The sequence below is a fragment of the Plectropomus leopardus genome, chromosome 23, assembly GCF_026936395.1.
Source record: "Plectropomus leopardus strain MGB_pleo_1.0 chromosome 23, ASM2693639v1, whole genome shotgun sequence".
Classification (NCBI taxonomy): domain Eukaryota; kingdom Metazoa; phylum Chordata; class Actinopteri; order Perciformes; family Serranidae; genus Plectropomus; species Plectropomus leopardus.
This window is the reverse complement of record NC_142198.1, coordinates 541,027-554,816: the sequence shown is the minus strand read 5'-3', so window position 1 is coordinate 554,816 and position 13,790 is coordinate 541,027. Positions and strand designations below refer to the sequence as shown.

Here is a 13,790-nt window from a genome sequence, read left to right as displayed (position 1 = left end):
CGGGTCCCCAGGCCCTGCTTCCCCAACGGAAGGCATGTCGGTGGGATTGAGGAGGTCTTCGAAGTATTCCTTCCACCGATCCACAACGTCCCGAGTCGAGGTCAGCAGCGCCCCGTCGCCACCATAAACGGTGTTGACGGAGTACTGTTTCCCCCTCCTGAGACGCCGGATGGTGGTCCAGAACCTCTTCGAAGCCGTCCGGAAGTCGTTTTCCATGGCCTCGCCGAACTCCTCCCATGACCGGGTTTTCGCCTCGGCGACCACCGCCGCCGCACTATGCTTGGCCTGTCGGTACCTGTCTGCTGCCTCCGGAGTCCCACAGGCCAAGAAGGCCCGATAGGACTCCTTCTTCAACTTGACGGCACCCCTTACCGCCGGTGTCCACCAGCGGGTTCGGGTGTTGCTGCCCCGACAGGCACCAACCACCTTATGGCCACAGCACCGGTCAGCCGCCTCAGCAATGGAGGCACGGAACACGGCCCACTCGGACTCAATGTCCCCAGCCTCCCCCGGGACATGGTCGAAGCTCTTCCGGAGGTGGGAGTTGAAGCTCCTTCTGATGGGAGACTCTGCCAGACGTTCCCAGCAGACCATCACAATGCGTTTGGGTCTGCCAGGTCTGACCGGCGTCCTCCCCCACCATCGGAGCCAACTCACCACCAGGTGGTGATCGGTTGACAGCTCCGCCCCTCTCTTCACCCGAGTGTCCAAGACATACGGCCGCAAGTCCAACGATAGGACTACAAAGTCGATCATTGAACTGCGGCCTAGGGTGTCCTGAATCCAAGTGCGCATATGGACACCCTTATGCTTGAACATGGTGTTCGTTATGGACAATCTGTGGCGAAGTCCAATAACAAAACACCACTCGGGTTCAGATCGGGGGGGGCATTCCTCCCGATCACGCCCCTCCAGGTCTCACTGTCGTTGCCAACGTGAGCGTTGTAGTCCCCCAGCAGAACGAGGGAGTCCCCAGAAGGAGCACTCTCCAGCACCCCCTCTAAGGACTCCAAAAAGGGTGGATACTCTGAACTGCTGTTTGGACCATAGGCACAAACAACAGTCAGGATCCGTCCCCCAACCCAAAGGCGGAGGGAGGCTACCCTCTCATTCACCGGCGTAAACTCCAACGCACAGGCACCGAGCCGGGGGGCAATAAGTATTGCCACCCCTGCGCGGCGCCTCTCACCAGTGGCAACTCCAGAGTGGAAGAGAGTCCATCCCCTCTCAAGAAGACTGGTTCCGGAGCCCAAGCCATGCGTCGAGGTGAGGCCGACTATATCTAGTCGGAACTTCTCAACCTCGCGCACCAGCTCAGGCTCCTTCCCCACCAGAGAGGTGACATTCCACGTCCCCAGAGCAAGCTTCTGCAGCCGAGGATCGGACCGCCAAGGTCCCCGCCTTCGACTGCCGCCCAGCTCACACTGCACCCGACCCCTACGACCTCCTACGGGTGGTGAGCCCACGGGAAGGAGGTCCCATGTCACCTCTTTGGGCTGTGCCCGGCCAGGCCCCATGGGTAAAGGCCCGGCCATCAGGCGCTCGCCATCGAGCCCCACCCCCAGGTCTGGCTCCAGGGGGGGGGCCCCGGTGACCCGCGTCCGGGCGAGGGGAACTCTGAACCATTGATTGACATCATCATAGGGGTCTTGGGAGCTACACTTTGTCTGGTCCCTCCCCTAGGACCTGTTTGCCATGGATGACCCTACCAGGGGCATGAAGCCCCCGACAACTGAGCTCCTAGGATCACTGGGACACGCAAACCCCTCCACCACGATAAGGTGGTAGCTCAGGGAGGGGTTGGACTCCGCCAGGGCTGCCCTTTGTCGACGATTCTTTTCATAACTTTTATGGACAGAATTTCTAGGCGCAGCCAGGGTGTTGAGGGGGTACGGTTTGGTGACCTCAGGATTAGGTCTCTGCTCTTTGCAGATGATGTGGTCCTGTTGGCTTCATCGGGCCGCGACCTTCAGCTCTCACTGGATCGGTTCGCAGCCGAGTGTGAAGTGGCTGGAATGAGAATCAGCACCTCCAAATCCGAGACCATGGTTCTCAGCCGGAAAAGGGTGGCGTGCCCCCTCCGGATCGGGGATGAAGTCCTGCCCCAAGTGGAGGAGTTTAAGTACCTCGGGGTCTTGTTCACGAGTGGGGGAAGGATGGAACGGGAGATCGACAGGCGGATCGGTGCAGCGTCTGCAGTAATGTGGACTCTGCACCGGTCTGTCTTGGTGAAGAGGGAGCTGAGCCGAAAGGCAAAGCTCTCGATTTACCAGTCGATCTTCCTTCCTACCCTCACCTATGGTCATGAGCTTTGGGTAGTGACCGAAAGAACAAGATCGCGGGAACAAGCGGCCGAAATGAGTTTCCTCCGTAGGGTGGCTGGGCTCTCCCTTAGAGATAGGGTGAGAAGCTTGGTCATCCGGGAGGAGCTCGGAGTAGAGCCGCTGCTCCTCCGCATTGAGAAGAGCCAGATGAGGTGGCTTGGGCATCTAATTAGGATACCTCCAGGACGCCTCCCTGGTGAGGTGTTCAGGGCACGTCCCACCGGTAGGAGGCCCCGGGGAAGACCCAGGACACGCTGGAGAGACTAGGTCTCACAACTGGCCTGGGAACACCTCGGGGTCCCCCGGGAAGAGCTGGATGAAGTGGCCGGGGAGAGGGAAGTCTGGGTTTCCCTGCTTAGGCTGCTGCCCCCGCGACCCGACCCCAGATAAGCGGAAGAAAATGGATGGATGGATGGATTCTGAATTCAACGTATTAATCTAACATGCTAACATAATAACAAACAAAAAGTTGTCTTTTTGTCAAACCTATTTTGCACAACATGGTAGTTCAAATGGGTCAGGTTCTGAGCCTGTACCAGCATGTAAACAGTCTGGTCTGCTCCTCTTTTTACCATCTACAAAACATTGCTTATCTCAGACCTGTTGTCTCTAGAGCTGAACTAGAGATGATTATCCATGGGTTTGTGTCATCAAGGCACAACCCCTGTCCTTGTGTCTTTGCACTGGCTCCCAAACAAATTGAGGACCCAGTTTAAGATTCTTGTGATTATGTATAGAGTACTGCATGGTCAAGCACCTGCATATATCAATGAGCTGCTGAAGCCGTACAACACCAGCAAGACCCTGAGGTCCTCTGATCAGGGTCTGCTGGTTGTTCGTCACACAAGACTTAAAACCAAAGAAGACTGTACCTTTGAGGTTGCAGCTCCTAAACTTTGCAACTGTCTTCCTCTGGAATTGAGAACTGTGAACCCTGTGGACATTTTTAAAATGCAGCTGAAGACACATCTGTTTATACTTGCCTTTGTTTGATTTGCGTGTGTGTGTGTTTAATGTAATTATCTGTATTTAATATATTTTAATCTGATATGTAAAGGACTTTGTGACCTCTGCTCTTGAAAGGTGCTATGTAAATAAACTTTACTTTACTTACTTACTTTGTTACTTGCTTACCACCTAACTAGCACTAAGCACAAAAAACAGTCCAGGATGAGAATGTCATTAGCTCTACAGGTGGTCAAAGTGATTACATTTCATGGCAGTCACCCAGTAGTTGTCAAGATATTTTACTCAAAACTGCAACAGCAGACCTCGTGGAGGTGCAAAAGGAAGAGTGAGTGGATTTTCAGAGATACAGACATTCAGCCTGGACACCATTAATGTTTACTGGAATAATTTTTTGACAAACTGTTATAACCGTTTCTCGATATGCCCAATACTTTTGTGCAGCTCCATCTGCAGTGCTGGTTGAGAAGCACGATGATATCTTACCCAGTAAACCTCACTGTGACGATAGAACTGTTAAGACGCAGACACAGCACTTGACTGTCATTCATTGAGAAATAATTAGCATGTAATCCATCCTAAAAGGACATATTGTCTTTATAACATTTAATGAGCTTTAAAGGGATACTTGTATTAAAACAATGTGGGTAGTATGTGTAGATGAACGGTGGTAAACTTCCTCCTCCACTGGCCAAACTTCACCAAGTGACGTAAATGATGTAAATGACTTCATTTGGCAGAGTTTAGCTGGCTCTTGGGGCTGTTCCCGAAACTACAGGCTATATGTCTACGTTTTCGTAAGTGGGCGCCATCCTGTTCCTTGCACAGTAAAAACAGAGGCTGAGATCAAATGGTAAAAGTAGGCAGTTCAGATCAAATATAAACCAAAATTCTGTTGTTGAGGCTGGATTGCACCAACAAGGATTGGCTTTTAAATCATTGTTTAAATTTAAATTTTGTTGCATCAAACTTTAAAACTAGCATAAAATAATGTTTGTTAAACTGCTCTTTAAATCTTGGTTAAGCTTTTACTCTAAACCTAGATTAAATTTAATTCTGTTGCACCAAAACTTTAAACTGTGATGTAAGATTAAGTAAGAGTTTAAACTTTTTACAATGACTGCTTTTTCTAAAAAATATCGAGTTCCTTTAAAGAAGGTTGAGTGACAGACTCAATATACTCACCTTAGTCGATCCGTTAAAAGAGTAAGCGGGTGCTGCTGCCAACCCCTCCTCTCTTTTATACTAACTAGTTGCCAAGAGAATTTTTATTTGTTTATTTATTTATTATTTTAATATTTAAATAACACGTCCCTATTGATCAAACTCAGCTGAAATTCTGTATAAATAGACTTAACTAAACCAAGGTTAATTGTAAATGGTGTAAGAGATCTGCTTAATTTTAAATCTAGATTTACTTATTTTAAAACCTGATTTTACTAAACTCTGATTGGAGCTAATCTTAGATCAGATTAATCATTGTTGATGTACCCAGCTTGAGCTGCCTATTTTACAACTTAAATGTTTTTAGAAACACATTTAGCTCACTTTTTAACTGTAACACAAGATGCAGCTGGCCGCCTTTATGTTGAACATACAAGGCTGCATTTCGTCATCCACCAGTGGGAGCCTTAACTGGTCTGATGCATTCAAATAGTTGTTGTAATTTCCACCTTTTAAGCAAAAGCCAATGCCACAACCCTTTTTCTCTGTTTTCTCTGATCATGTAGCACCAATTTGCATCTTCCTGCATCTTCAGAGACACCTTAGTTTTATATATAAGGACCTTTCTTATATCGGTGAAATACTTTTAAAGCTGTTTCCTTTTTCCGTCTTGGTTAGGTTAGCTTAAACACATTCTGTCTCTAGTTCAACACACACATATAAGATGGATATTAAATCTTCTCATTGTTGTTAAAATGCTGAACTACTGCTTTAAGCACTCAACAGATGACTTTTTTATGTAACTTTACATAAATAGGAAGGCCTTTTGAGACACTCTGAGCATTGAGCTGGATCTTAAAGTCCTTGTTCATTGATAATGAGAAAATACAGTTGAACTGACCAGAACACTTTGTCCTTGGTCACTCGCTCCTGAAGAAAAGTCCACTTGCGACCCAGGTCTGTAGAGGCATAGAGCTGGGCACACAAAAAGAGAGAAGACCACAATTAGACAGCAAAACATAAACTCAAAGCATGTAGCATTAAATTATGAAGTCTAACCCGAGCCCTATTACCAGCTATATCCTTTACAATGGCGGATAAATCAAGTCTATTTGGATCACCCCAGTTCACCCAATCGAGCTACTGAATTTCATGCTTCACCAAGTTAAGACTGAGCCCAATGAATTATTAATTACAGCAAGTTTTGTGTATGTGTGACTGTGTGTGAGTTTTTCTAATATTTTATGAGCAGTGTGTATTGTGTGTGTGTATTGTGTGTGTGTGTGTGTTGCCCTTGCTTTTATGGCATTGATTCCACCCCTAATGAAAGCCTATTGATTCCTACACGAAAAGCATCCTTGAAGCCTGAAAAGCACACTGGAGCTGAGAAAATAATTTTACCACATAAACTTCCTCTACCATAAAGAAACACAACACAGCTTTACAAAACAGTTGTCACTAAGAGGTTCAGTTGTTAAAACAGTACATTCTGTCAAAATCTTTACATAACTAACAAGCTTTATATGAGCAAGATTGCTCAGGGTCATGAGAAAACACCAGTCATCAGTGATCAAACTTAATAGTACAGCACACTGCAGCTGCACATTTCTAGCTGTGAAAAACAAAAACTAAAGCTAACCTTGATAGAAATCTGTCCCTGCCCTCACAAACTTAATTTACCCATGCTGCTCAGCGTCCTCCCATCAATTTCCAGCTAAATGATTTCTTTGTTCTGTCTGAATGGATTCCTCACTTCCATATGCAGCCTGCCCATATGGAACAGATTAAAACCTAATTGAATTCCTTACTTAATTACATGTAAATTATTAAACTTAAAAGAGGAGCTGAGTTGGCTCAAACTTATGAACTACCAGACCTACTTTCCCACCTTGATGTCTCCAGCTCCATTTCCACTTGATAGCTAACTTTAACTTTTCAGTTAGGAGTTATGAGCTTTAAGAGTGTAGATGTATCCTTCTATTCACAGTTGAAAATGTGGAATGACACAGATCCATTAATCATTTTATTTGAGTTTTGAAATAATACACTGAAATACATTTTTTGAATTATTTTTTTGACATTTCCCCTCTATTTGACCGTCTGAAACACAGGTACAGAATCGGGGGTCACAAAACATTGACACTGTGATGATAATGTTTGTGTCATATTCAGTTTAAGAACATTTCCTCATTTTGTCGTTTTATGGGTGGCTGTGGCTCAGGTGGAAGAGTGAGTCATCCTCTAATCCCAAAGTCCTTGGGCAAGGTACTGAGTCCCAATTTGCTCCTGATGCTGCGTCATCGGAGTGTGCATGCGTATGAATGATTACTACCTAGTAGGTGGCACCTCTGCCACTACTGTGTGAATGTATGGGTGAATGGGTGAATGTGACATGTCCTGTGAAAGCACTTTAAGAGGTTGAAAGGACTAGAAAAGTACAGCTATACAAGTACAGTCCATTTGCCATTTACCATCTGAAAATACACCGTATACAGGCAGCGTTTCCCCTGGACACTGTCAAGTGGTGTATCATTCGTACACAACAGGTTCCAACCAGCAGTGTTCTCAACAGATGTCACCCATCCGCATTGTGCTGTCCAGCCGTCTGGCGGCGTATCATACAGATGGCATTTCGTGCTGGATTCTTATGCCAAAATCATTGTAAAAGCAGCAACATATGATGACTTTGGAATGAGAACAGGCTGGAATGTCTGGAATGCTAATTTTATCTTAGTAAATACACTGGTGAGTACAATGTGATTATAGCTGAAATAAATAATAACCAAAACCAGGAAAATATGCCCCACATTTTGACAAAACCATTATCTAACCATTATCCATTAGCATTACCCTTTAAGAGCACCTGAAGTATTGAACCAATGCGGTGGAATTAAGTGAGTTTCTTGTTCTGCTACTGCTGTGTTCAAAATTGAAACTGAATGGATTGCTGAGATGCACTGATAGCAGAGACGTCTTGCTGGTGTAACATCAGTGCTGTTTCCTTGTTCAGTCATTTATGTTGTGATACCCACCCTGCTCTCCTTGCAGTAGGCCAGGAGCTTGTCTTCTTCCTTCGGGTGGAAGATGAGCGTGTCGGGAATGAAGGCGATGGGCTGTCGCTGGAAGGAGGAGCCTTCATCTGTGCTGATAAACAGCATCTGATCCCGTTCATTAATGGACGAGCCTACCAGCACCACCTAAAAGGGAGACAGAGGAGGAAGCGAAGAAATCAGAGGTCAGAGTGTAATCTCCTGAGATGTATTTGTTGCTCAGTCAGCAGTCTGTGGAAGAAGCAAAGACAGTATCCTAATATCAATACTTGTGCATTTTGCAAGAGAAAACTGATGAATATAAATGCATGCATGCCCATGTATTTAAGGCCGTTCTCTGAACTATAAAAACTGTCCATCAAGCTTACAAGCTCCTTAGACTGAGGTGACACTATATTGATTATCTATTTAGAGTTTAATAGCTCATAAAGTGAAGACATTAAATGCTGGGCACAGCAGGACCTGCCAGCCCACCAATCATAATTATGTCCTAGACAGCCATAAGTAAGGCTACCAATAGGGTTGATCAATAGGAGGTAATGGGCCAGTCATATTCTTTAGGAGTTTGAGAGAGACGGGAAACTGTCCAATGACGGTTGTTTAATCTCATCACAGTGTTTGTCTATGGAATGTTTTATGCTTGAACCACAAATATGTCAAGCATGTGAAAAGTACAAGTTTGCTGTTGTTTTTCAGAGGTGGAATAGTCACAGCTTGAGGGATGCAGCAGTATAGCCTGTAGAGAAGGTATCATGTTTAAGTCATTATACATGAACTCAGGGCTAAAGCATAATTCAGTTTTTACCAAGAGCATGAAGATATGCAACACGTTCTCATCCCACATCGCCTCTTTGTCAGTAGACTTCTACAAATTCAAGCTAGGTATCCTGCTGCATCTGCTGTTGACAACAAATCGGGGCAACAACAGCACATGGTAAGGTTGAGAAAATAACATAATGGCTTGGCTCTGTATTCATACAGGAAGAGATCCCCGTTGTCAACACACTTTCATCGCAAGTCATCGCATGTTGCCGCTTTGCAGTGGACTTCCGCATCTAAATATTACGGTTTAGGTGTTTTTCTGCATCTGCTATTTATGTTTCAGGATGCCACTACTGTGATGTCAACACAAGCACATGGATTAGATGAGATGTGATTGAGGCTCACTCAGCAACGAGAGATCAGAGACTGCTCTGCGCACATAGTTTCCTTTTTTTTAAACTTGGTTTAAAAAATTACCAATAAATCTACCTTCTACCTTCTAAGTGAAGACCAGGCTCCTGCATGAAAGTCCAGGGCTTGTTGGATCTATCCACCACCCCTCCCATGCACTCTATAGGCACCCTTGTGCCCCCTATATTACATCTTAACCTGACAGGGCCTGTCCTGCAGCATTCTCAAGTGACCTCAATTTGGCCAGCATATCATAACATCTCGACCAGTTCTGTCTGGCTGAGTTCTCAGCTGATGCCTTCCAGCAGTGTATCATGCAGATGCAAAAGTTAGCTTTTTGTGTTGGGTTTTTACGCTCAAAGCACGGCAAATGTGGTAGCATCTGATGATTTCAGAATGAAAACAGGCTAGTCCTGGGTGAAAGTCCCCTCCTGCCCACCCAGTAGGGACCTTCATGCTTATTATAGTAAGTAGTTATTGGCATTGTTTGATTCTGACACCATTCAGTGGCATTTCATATGGCTACGACAGGTGCTGTCCATCCACATTATGAACCAATGGCCATATTACAAAGCAACATATTATACCACTGTTTAAGGTGGATTTTGGCTTCGGTGTCTGATAATGTGGCTGTATTTGATGACTTTAGAATGCGAGTTGGCTGACCTATGGAAACAAAAAATGTTCTGTTCAAACATTTGTGGATTCAACATCAGAGATTTCTGTATCATATGTATTTTTTACTCCACTAATTTCTCTGAGATTTCCAAACACATTTTTGCTTCTGAAATCTTGCTGTCTTTTCGCTCTGTTGTATCATAAAACCTTCAAATTCTCAGTCACATAACCTTGCCATTAAACACACATTGAGCTTGTGATGCTGTAGGTGAGTAATTATGTTATTATATTAAATAAATAAAATGAAATTAAATGCACTGAGACACACAAGCTAGTAAGTAAGCATGCACACATAAACACACAGATCCTTTTCAGTATTCCGTCATGAGTGCATAGCATGCCCCACATCGTACTGGCTGTACTGTGTGTGTGTGTGTGTGTGTTTGTGCAACTCTTGCTAGTTCTGAATACACTTCTTTGAGTAACATGGTCAATACGAAGCCTGGCGTTTGTTTGTCTGGCAGAGGAAGGCCTACAAGACAAACGGTGGAGTGATCAAAACAGAAAAGCAGGAGAGGAAACGCACAGAGGACTGGACAGTTTCTCTCAACATACAGTTCTTTCTTTTTATTTATGTTTTTGATGTCTGTAATTGAACTGAGAGCTGCCCACATTGTTTACTTTTGACAGCCGATTTACTAGAAGGTTCGTGGTTCAGTGCTTTGCTCAAGGGCATGTCAAGAGTATTTGCTGAGAGAAAGCAAAGATGTTGGCCTTTTTTCTTTCATAAAAAAAAATATATATATATATATATATATATATATATATATATATATATATATATATATATATATATATATATATATATATATACATATATACATGTAAATATATATTTAAAAAAACAACAGAAAATTAGCACAAAAAAAGGCAAGTTAAAAAGAAATGAAACAAACAAATAGAAAAAATAAAATAGAAGTGATCTGATAAAAAGCTAAAAAAAAAACAAGAAAAGAAAAATAACAACCTATAAACTAATTCTAAATATATAATTGATGATTATGAATATAGTTCTTTGGATAATTTTCCATAGCTTTTTAAAAAGATATATATTGCAATTTGAGGGAAGTTGCTCATTGCCTGTGGTCCCATGTTTTTTTTTATTCAAAGAAATCAAAACAAATTGCTCAGGGCTCAAAGTTTAAATAGTTGTGAACCATATCTGAATACTGCACAAGAAAAGGGATGTCGATCCAGGCTTTAAAGGGTTAAACAAAGTTCTTATGGCAGTCCTGCATTTATCATTATAGTTATTCAAAAAACATCAGATAATTTGCAAATATTCATAACACTTCACTGATTAATTTGTAAAGCATCTCAAATTGTAAATGAAAACTTTTTTGTAATTTATCATTTTCTATTCAATTTTGTATTACTGCTTAGTATTTTCATCTATTAGGCAATCTTTATTTTAATCTGTTTTATGCTTGATTATTGCTATTAAGGGGGAGGTATCTTTATAAGCATTTTTGGCTTCTTAACTCTCCTGCACAATGCTCAAACCCTTTTGAATTCCTACTGTCTTTTCTAAACATATATATGTGAAAATAAATAAACTAAAGTAAACACATGTAATCTGTAAGATGCTGATTGTAATAACTGAGTAATAGTAGAGTATAGTCACAAGTATTAACAAGCAGGAGACATACTGTAGGGCAATAGGGAATTTATTTACATGACAACATAGCAACATATTAGAATCTTTGAGACAATGTTTACTTTATTGAACATGTCTCATTGTGGTCCTCTCTCTCTCTCTCTCTCTCACACACACACACACACACACACACAGTCACTTCTGTCACCATTGGGGAAATTACACAGACTCACATTGATTTCTTGGAGCCTTACAGCAAACCATAATCATTACTTGCCTAATTCTACAATTCCTTACCACTGACATGAAAAATGACTCCATCCTCTTCTCCAGAATGTCTCATATTAATAGTTTTGCAAGGGCTTAAAGAGGGAACCTCTCAAGTCAGAGATGAAGCAGAGACTTGAGAAAAGGGAGAATAAATGGATGGAACATTATGTTTTTTGGTGCTAATGTTTTCTGTTCTTTTCTCACATATTCCATTTAGATCTACATGATGAGCCTCTCTCATATCATGGCTTTGGAACCAATAATATTAAGGACAGTACTGGTCAAAATGAATAACAGTATTGGTTTGAATCCAGCACAGATACCTTAAATGGTAAATGGACTATATTTGTTTAGTGCTTTTCTAGTCTTATTGACCACTCAAAGCGCTTTAACACTACATGTCACATTCACCCATTCACACACACATTCACACACTGGTGGCCGAGGCAACCTCAGTCAGTCAGTCATTTTCTGTAACCGCTTGTCCTCGTAAGGGTCGCGGGGGGGCTGGAGCCAATCCCAGCTGTCATCGGGCGGAAGGCGGGGTACACCCTGGACACCCTTCGCCAGACTATCGCAGGGCCGACACATATAGACGAACGACCATACACACTCACAATCACACCTAAGGGCAATTTAGAGTCATCAATTAACCTGAGCTGCATTGCTCAGGTGGACTGTGGGAGGAAGCCGGAGACCCCGGAGAGAACCCACGCGGACACGGGGAGAACATGCAAACTCCACACAGAAGGGCCCCCGCCCGGACCGAACCCCGTTCCAACCGGGATTCGAACCAGGGACCCTCTTGCTGTGAGGCAACAGTGCTAACCACAAAGCCACCGTGCCGCCCCCGAGGCAACCTGCTACTCAGTAATCATTCACACACATTCGCACTCCGATGACACAGCATCGGGGGCAATTTGGGGTTCAGTATGTTCAGACATGTTGCCCGGAGGCGCTAGGGATCGAACCACTGACCTCCCGATTGACCGAGCGACGACCCACTCTACCTCTGAGCCACACCTGCCCCTTTTAAATCATCACAAATATACTGAAAAAAAGGTCTGCATTGGAAAAAAGCTTGTGTGGATCTTAATACATTGCAGGACTGGACTCACCTGATGCAGTAATGTGACTTGTCAACAAGTGGCACTCTTGTCAATCTGTAAGCATGAAGCAAGCCTTTGAACCTTCATCCTAAAGCTGAAACTGGCCTTCAATCATCAATTCACAAAGAAGACTGGGAACTTTTTTTGAGGAGGCTACAAAAAGATGATTGGGGCAGGCAGACAGACGCTACATCGCACAAGTCATCATCCTCCATAAAAAAAAAAAGACTTTGATACATGCTTCCTCTGTAACCATTTCCTCTGAGTAATAACTCAAGCTTTGGGAAGCACACTGATGATATTGTGTGAGGCAGATAAAAGCCCGCTCTAAACTTCCTGTGTCTGGAGACTGTAGGGGTGTCACACATTAAGGGGACTTACAGAAACAAAACTGAGCTCTTTTGAGTCTGCAAAGGGTTTAAACACCAGTGTGGCTTTGCGGTGTGTACACTGAATCTGTGCCAGGCTTGATAATCTTTCGTTCACAGTCAGTCTGACAAAGGGAGCTGATCGTTGAGAACACACAAGTCCTGCTGTGTTGGCACATATCAGAGGGTATCAGCTCTATAATCTTTTATAAAACAACACAATCTACTTAGCAGCTTACAATAGTTGATGGAGGAGTGCTGGCATGCAGTTGCAGTTTAAAGCCAGACTGGAATTTGCTAAAGTGCATATTGACAAGCCACAATGCTTCTGGGAGAATGTCCTGACAGATGAGACAAAACTGGAACTTTTTGGCAAGTCACATCAGCTGTACCTTACCAGCTGTACAGACAAAAAAATGAAGCTTTCAAACAAAAGAACACCATGCCTACTGTGAAACATGAGGAGGCTCGATTATGTTTTGGAGCTGCTTTGCTGCACCTGGAACAGGGTGCCTTGAATCTGTGCAGGGTAGAATGAAATCTGAAGACTATCAAGGCATTCTGGAGAAGAATTTACTTCCTATTGTCAGAAAGCTCCATCTCAGTCGCAGATCATGGGTTCTCCAACAGGATAATGACCCAAAACACACAGCAAAAAGCACCCAAGAATGGCTAAGAACAAAACATTGGGCTATTCTGAAGTGGCCTCAATGAGCCCTGATCTAAATCCTGTTGAACATCTATGGAAAGAGCTGAAACAAGCAGTCTGGAGAGGGTACCCTTCAAACCTGAGACAGCTGGAGCTGGTCGCTCAGGAAGAGTGGGCTAAACTACCTGCAGACAGGTGCAAAAGTCTCACTGAGGGCTACAGAAAACTCTTGCTTGCAGTGATTGCCTCTGAAGGTTGCACAACAAAATATCAGGATAAAGGTCCCATCATTTTTGTCCATGCCATTTTCATTTGCTTTATTATTTTAAATATTCTGTTGAATCAAAAATTTAAAGCAATGTCTGATTTTCATTTAATATTTAATTAACAATAATGGATGCCACTTACTTTTGTCAGTGTCAAGTTATTTCAGACAAAATTG

At 43.5% G+C, this 13,790-nt stretch overlaps 1 protein-coding gene across 3 annotated transcripts in view; it reads right to left on the bottom strand.

The window, feature by feature from the left end:
• Positions 1-13,790, bottom strand: part of sorcs2 (sortilin-related VPS10 domain containing receptor 2) — a 671,324-nt gene that overhangs the window by 181,364 nt on the left and 476,170 nt on the right. For all 3 annotated transcript variants that reach the window (XM_088073963.1, XM_088073964.1, XM_088073965.1), the window contains exons 4-5: positions 7,487-7,651; positions 5,356-5,429 (exon numbers count right to left, since the gene is read on the bottom strand). In XM_088073963.1, the coding sequence (XP_087930089.1) occupies positions 5,356-5,429; positions 7,487-7,651 (239 nt within the window). The remainder of the gene's footprint in view (positions 1-5,355; positions 5,430-7,486; positions 7,652-13,790) is intronic.